At 39.9% G+C, this 7,360-nt stretch overlaps 1 protein-coding gene across 1 annotated transcript; it reads left to right on the top strand.

Annotated features, from left to right (window-relative positions):
* The first annotated feature begins 315 nt into the window (after positions 1-315).
* On the top strand, positions 316-3,835 carry LOC140184122 (uncharacterized). Its single transcript, XM_072234410.1, has 2 exons — positions 316-780; positions 3,218-3,835. Exons 1-2 carry the CDS (start codon positions 316-318, stop codon positions 3,833-3,835), a joined length of 1,083 nt encoding a protein of 360 aa, XP_072090511.1.
* Positions 3,836-7,360: the final 3,525 nt, after the last annotated feature.

Below are 7,360 nucleotides of genomic sequence, written 5' to 3' on the forward strand. Positions count from 1 at the left end.
GGGGAATACAAGGCCATCACACTATGAAGTGGGAAGGTAGTGAAGGAGACATCCTCAAGCTATAACATGCAAGAAGAAGAAGCTGCAAATGACTCAGAAACCAAGAAGGAAGAAGAGACACCTGCTCCAGCCCCACCAAAATAAGTCTTGAATCCCTATGTACCAAAAGCACCCCACCCACAAAGGTTGCGAAAAGATGGGAAGGACAGTCAGTTTTCTAGGTTCTCGGAGATCTTTAAGAGGCTTCAAATCAACATCCCTTTTGCTGAAGCATTAGAGCAAATGCCATTCTATTCCAAGTTCCTAAAAAAGCTCATGATAAAGAAAAGAAAATGGGGAGAAAAGGAAACTGTACTGCTCACAGAAGAATGTAGTGCAATTATACAAAAGAAGCTTTCCCAAAAGATGAAGGATCCTGGGAGCTTTCAAATCCCCTGCATCATAGGGGATATAAACATTGAGAAGGCATTGTGTGTTTTGGGAGCTAGCATCAACCTTATGTCCTTCGCCATGATGAAGAGAATGAGAATTAAAGAAGCCAAACCAACAAGAATGGCACTTCAACTAGCTGATAGGACATTCAAGTTTCTCTATGGAGTGGTAGAAGACTTGTTGGTTAAGGTGGGGGAGTTCATTTTCCCAGCTGATTTTGTGGTGCTTGACATGGAGGAAGAGGCTAATACATCAATCATACTAGGGAGATCATTATTGGCAACAGCTGGGGCTATAATTGATGTACAAAAAGAAGAGTTGGTCCTAAGACTGCATGAAGAAAAGATGGTGTTCAATGTTTTCACTACAATGAGCTATCTGATGAATCCATATTTGATATTAAATTTTGGATTGATTTGAGTAGATTTCATCATATAAACCTACATTTATTCACCTATATAGCATACCTTTGTGTTTTCTCTCTAAATTGAGCTTAATTGTGAAAACATGCATTTTTGTGCTTAAATTGAGTAATTTAATCCCACTTTTATTCCATTTGATGCCGTGATATATTTGTTGAGTGATTTCAGGTCCTAGAGGCAAGAATGGTTTGGTAGAAGTGGAAGAAAGCATGCAAAAGGGAAAAAACATAAAGAAAACAAAGGAGAGAAGCATTTCAGCCTGTGCCCACGCACAGGGCAGGGTCAAAATCAACACCTGTGCCCACGCACAGGCTATGCCCACACACAGGCTGTGCCCATGCTCAAAGCAGAATGGAAATCAGCACCTGTGCCCACGCATAGGAGGAAAACCAGTAAGTGTGCCCATGCACAACTTCTGTGCGTATGCACATGAGAAAAATCAACATGTGTGCGTACGCACAGACCTGTGCGTACGCACAGGTACCAACGCGTGCCTCCATTAAAAAGTCACGTGGATTCACGTTTTGAGGGCTTTTTGCCCCAGTTTTGAAGGCTTTGGAGCATATTTGAAGGGGGAAGCAACCACACATCATACCATACACTACCATACTTCATAGAATAGTTTTTAGAAGTAATTTTAAGGTAGTTAGCTTAGGTTTTCTCTCAATTTCATTAGGGTTTTAATTAGGTTTTCAATGTAGAATTTTATAGTTCAAGTTTTGCTTTTGGATTTTGCTATCTCAATGTAAGTATTTCTTTAATTTCCTCTTTTATTATACTCTTTGTTCTACACTTTCTTCTATTTTAATGCACTTTATCAATATACACATAGTTTTACAATTTTGGATTTCTAATTGTTAATTTGATATTTGATGATCGTTACATGTTTGTTTGAGTTGCTTTTATTGATTTTGAGCATATGTGGTTTATAGCTTTTATCATTTTTCCAATTTTGCCATGTTTTATGATTATGCCCTCTATGTGTTTGATGAAATGCCAATTTTGATTATGGGGTAATTTCCACCCCTTGACTTAGGAAAAATGAGTTTATGGATTACTAGAGCCATAATGTCCAATATTTAGTGATAATTCTTGGGTTGTTAGTTGTTATACTTTCCACTAACGCTAGATTTTTACCAATTAATTTGGTAAGTTAGCTAGGATTTGTGGATTAATAACAATTATGCTCACTTGACTTATCCTTCGATGTTAAGGGTTGACTTAGTGAGATTAATCCATCATAATTATCATAGTTGTAGTTATGGCAAGGAAGGGATTCCATAACTCATCCCAACTCAAGGTTACATTTTTGTTTTGAACCATTTTTCCATCACGTTATAGCATTACTTGTTTATATTACATACATAGTTCTTTTATTCCTTTATTAGTATATTAATTGCACTTTTGTCTAGTTATTTTATCTCTTTATTTTTATTGCTTCCTTATCATTGAAAACCCTTTTGATCTTCACAACCAATTTTATGCACTTGTTGTTACTAGTTCCTAGAGAGAACGATCCGGGAGTCTAAATACTCTTGGTTAATTTGATTTGAATTGTGACAATATCTTGGATTAAATTTTGATTAGGATCAATTGTTGGTTCGGAGCTATACTTACAACGAAAATCTATTTTGTGAAAAATCTGAAACCACGTTTGGTCTTCGCAAGCAATATCCCAAAGCACCCCTTGGTTTGCCCCGATTGCTAGTTACTTGGCTGCTCACGTTTTCCCCCCACAATTTTCAAAGCATCAAAAAGATAAATTGAGAAGTGATGCTAAGTACTACCTTTGGGATGATCCACATCTTTGGAGGTGTGGAGCTGACCAAGTAATTAGGAAGTGTGTGCCGGCATCCGAGTTTTAGTCTATCCTTCAATTTTTCCATTCATCTGAGAGTGGGGTCATTTCGGCCCACAGAGGACAGCACTGAAGGTGCTAGACTGTGGATTCTGGTGGCCCACTTTGTTTAGGGATGCCAATCAATTTTGCAAATCCTGTCATCAATGCCAGAAATCTAGAAATACCTCACAATGGGATGAGATGCCCCAACAACCGATGATTTTTTGTGAGATTTTTTATGTTTGGGGAATAGATTTCATGGGTTCATTTCCAAATTCCAATGGGTTTGTGTACATTTTGTTAGCCGTGGATTACGTCTCGAAATGGGTGGAAGCAATTCCTACCTGTTGCAACGACGCTAATACCGTTGCTTCATTTTTTGAAAAATAACATTATTTGTAGATTTGGGTCGCCACGAGCAATCGTGAGCGACCAAGGAACCCATTTTTGCAACAGAAAAATTGAGGCGTTGATGAAAAAGTACGAGGTTATTCACAAAGTTTTCATATCCTATCACCCCCAGACCAATAGACAAGCAGAAGTATCCAACAGGGAGATTAAGAGAATCTTAGAGAAAGTGGTTAACCCACAAAAGAAGGATTGGAGTTCCAGAATGGGAGATGCGTTATGGGCTTATAGGACCACTTACAAGACCCCAATCGAAATGAGCCCCTTTCGTATTGTTTTTGGGAAGCCTTGCCATCTTCCAGTTGAAATCCAACATAGAGCTTATTGGGCTGTGAAGAATTGTAATCTAGAGTTGAAGGGGGCGGGAATGGAAAGTAAGCTCCAATTGGAGGAATTGGAATGTCTTAGATTAGAAGCATATGAGAATGCTCAGTTCTACAAGGAAAAAGCCAAGACATTCCATGACCAAAATAATAGGAGGAAGAGCTTTAAGATAGGTGATGAGGTGCTCGTGTACAATTCAAGATTGCGATTGATGCTCGAAAAGTTGAGATCTAGGTGGGACGGTCCGTTTAAGGTGGTGGATGTCAAGCCTTATGGAGTAGTGGAAGTGATTCACCTTATCAATGGGATCAAGTTCAAAATCAATGGTCATAGGGTGAAACTCTATCACACTCAAGCAAAGAATGCCAAGGAGTTGGAGGTTTTCCTCCTTGGAGAAGTTCCTAAGTGACCAATAAAGCCATGCAAAGTCCAACTCGGGACTTTAAACCAAAGTGCTTGGTAGGAAACACCGCACCATGGTAACATTGTTCCAACTTTATCTCTTGTTTATAGCTCTTTGATTTAGCTACCTTCCTGTGATATGATGATTAACTTAGTTTTGATTTGGTATTTATTTTAGTTGAATAAGTTGACTTGCTTGTGGATCGTGAATTTTGGCTTGTTTGTATGATTTGGGGTTGGTATGTTGATATGCTAAGGGTAGGTACCTTAGTTTTGAAAAGAAAATTTTTTGAAACAGGGCATCTGTGCGTGTGCACCTTGTTGTGTGTGCGTACACAACTACGTTTTTCACCTCTTATGTGAGCGCACAAGCCTGTGCGTCCGCACACCCCTTGTAGTGCCCTTTGGTTGCAGTGCCAACACAGCCTGTGCGTGGGCGCTGCCCTATTTTTCTTGTCCTGTGTGTGCGCACCGCCTTGTGCGTACGCACGCGTTCCCCTTCTTACATTGCTTGTACGGCCGCACACCAGTTGACAGTCCTCTGGTGGGAGCATGGGACGGCCTGTGCACGTGAACAACCTTCCCCTATCTTTGCTTCTGTGCGTGCGCATGGACATTTGAGCGCATGCACACATGATTCTCCGCTCAAGAAAGTTCAATTTCACTTAAACAAAAAGAGAGAGTGAAGCTTTCTGTGCGAGCACACACCCCTGTGCGCCCGCACGCCTTAGTGCAACCCCTCTGGTGGGAGCGACCGCACGCTCTGTGCGCTCGCATACCCCTTCTTTCTCTGTCTTGTGTGTACACACCAGCTTGTGCGTACGCACACACCCCCTCTGTCTTGCAACCTTTGTGCGCGCACTCCCTGCTGTGCGTCTGCACACTCTAATACATCCTCTCTGGTCACAGCCATCGCACGCTGTGTGCGTTCGCACACCTCTAATTTTGGCTTCCTATGCCTGTGCACAAGCCTCTGTGCGTACGCACACAACTCGTTTTGGGCATTAAAATGGCAATCTGCACTGTTGAGCAGTAGTTTTCTTTTCTCCCCTTTCTTACTGCTGCTGCTTCTCCCCACCTCCGCCCAGCTTTCAAGCGACCCTGCCGCCGGCTGCCGCCGCTGTCAGCCACCGCCGACTCTCTCATTTTCTCTCTGTCTCTCTCTCTCTCTCTCTCTCTCTCTCTCTCTCTCTCTTGCCTCTCTTTTCTTTCTTACCTTCTCTCTTTCCTTTCTCTTTTCTCTCTTCACCACCGGTGAGTTTCTCTCCTCTGGTGCTTTTTTTTGGCGAACCAAATGCCGTGAGTTCGCAGTGGCTATAATAAGTGCCATTGTTCCCTTCCCAATTCTTGTCTTTTTCAACCCTTAATTTTTAGGTTCTTATTTCCTTTTATGTTATTTTTGCAATTGTCTTTATTTTCTTTTCGTGTTTCTTGATGACAAGTCATCATACACCTATTTTTCAAGCTAATTTCACTTGTTTTATTAGTCTTTATGCACTTTCTTGCATCCTAAGTAAGTAATTTGGAGTGAAATTGCATAACTTCTTTAGATCAAGCAACTACCATTAATTTGATGCTAACTCATGAGGTTTAAGCTAAATTTAATTGAATTTTAATTGATTTATAATCCTTGTGAATTTAGTGATACTTTGAGTGGTTGTTTTGGTTGATTGTAGTTGAAGAAAAGAAGAAAAGAGAAAGTGTGGCTTAAGAAAGCGTGGCCCAAGGAGAAAAAGGCGTGGCGCATTAAAGAGGGAGCAAGCATTGCCCTCCACAAGGGCACACTGCCCTCTAGGAGGGCAACATGAGCAAGCAAGCCAAGAGAGGCAATGCTGCCCTGCCTACGACAAGGGCAGAGCACAAAATTGTGCCTTGGATCAAAGAAAAGAAAAACCTTGCCCTGCCCTCCACAAGGGCAGCATCCTGCGCACCAAACTCGCACGCCACGCTCGCACCACGGCCGCACGCATCAATTCCTGCCCTGCCCTCCACAAGGGCAGGGCAGCCTCCTGGAAGCAAACTATTTTGGGCTAAAAATTGAATTAAAAATCCAATTTAATTCATTTCTTCACCAAATCAAAAGCCCATCCAAATTCCAAAATCCAAGAATAGAAAGTGTATAAATAGGAGATAGTTTGATGTAATCAGGACCTTTTCCTTTTCTTTTGAACTTTGAATTTTCCTTTGAACCTTTACTTTTATTTTGAGCTTTTGAACTTTCTCTTAGGGACTTCACTGAGATTTCAGAGAATTGGGGAGGAGAATTGATCTCTCTTCTTCCTCGTTCTTGTGTGGGCATTTTTATTTTTCTTGTTTGAGTTTTGGGTGTGAAGAATTGAGGAAATTCTGTCTCAATCTCCATTCAAAATCTCTTTAATTCCTCTTCTGTATAATTAAGTTGAATTTCAATTCCTTTACTGGTTCTTCTTTAATTTCTTGTTAATTGCTTTGTGGGCTTGGATCTGGGAAGGCAATTGAGATCTAGACTTTGCTTTCTAGTCTCTTGAGTCCTGAGATCCCATTTTCCTTTTTGGTTCTTCTGTGAACCTCAGTTGCATGTTAATTTCCATTTCTGTTTGGATTCTAGTTATTCCTAATTCAATTTCTGCTTTATTACTTGTTGCACTTTAAATTCCCTTGCTGAAATTCTGAAATCCCAGTCCTCAATTCCCTTTTCCATTCAAGCAATTTACATTTCTTGCAATTTAAGTTACTGCAATTTACATTTCTTGCACTTTAAGTTTCAGTCATTTAATTTCTTGTTCTTTAAGATTCAGCACTTTTATTTTCCTGTCCTTTAATTTACTGCAATTCTCCCCTCTCCCTTTACATTCCAAGCAATTTAGCTTCTGTTAAAGATAAACCACTCAACCAATACTTGATTCGCTTGACTAAATCAACCACTAAACAAAAATTGCTCAATCCTTCAATCCCTGTGGGATCGACCTCACTCATGTGAGTTATTATTACTTGATGCGACCCGGTACACTTGCCGGTGAGTTTTGTGTCGGATCGTTTTCCGCACATTATTTCTTAGATTAAATTTGTTGCTTTCTTTGTTCTTCTTTGTATTGCAAGTGTTGATATTCGATTGTGGGTTGATTATGATTGCATTTAAGCTTAATTGTGATGAGTTTGCACATTGCATACCATATGTTTGATAAAATGCCTCTATGAATATCTTGTTTGATTCATATGACATGGCCATCATATGTGATCAATTGATCTCTTGTTAGGCATATTTTATGAATTGTGCAACTTCAATTATGACATTTGTTGTTAATCAAGTTGGATTTACTAATGCATTTCCTTGTTGGTATGCTTGAAGTTCCAAACAACCGAACGTTTCATGACTTGTGTAGTTTGTTGTTGGGTGATTTTGTTTATAAATGCATTATGTTTGTGGAACTCAAGTTTCGTTGTTCATCTTGAAATTTTGACTAAGTGGTCACTTTACGAATGTTGAATACTAAATGATGTCTTGATCAAATATCTTTTGCCTTTAAATCAAGAACATTGTACATGTGATTAC

Source organism: Arachis hypogaea, chromosome 4 (assembly GCF_003086295.3).
Source record: "Arachis hypogaea cultivar Tifrunner chromosome 4, arahy.Tifrunner.gnm2.J5K5, whole genome shotgun sequence".
In the NCBI taxonomy this organism is placed as follows: Eukaryota; Viridiplantae; Streptophyta; class Magnoliopsida; order Fabales; family Fabaceae; genus Arachis; species Arachis hypogaea.

Bases quoted from the DNA above. Each gene is read 5' to 3' on its own strand.
- LOC140184122 (XM_072234410.1), top strand. From the start codon at position 316: ATGATAAAGAAAAGAAAATGGGGAGAAAAGGAAACTGTACTGCTCACA. The intron at 781-3,217 runs GTGTTCAATGTT...TATCACCCCCAG, and splicing joins GACTGCATGAAGAAAAGATG to ACCAATAGACAAGCAGAAGT.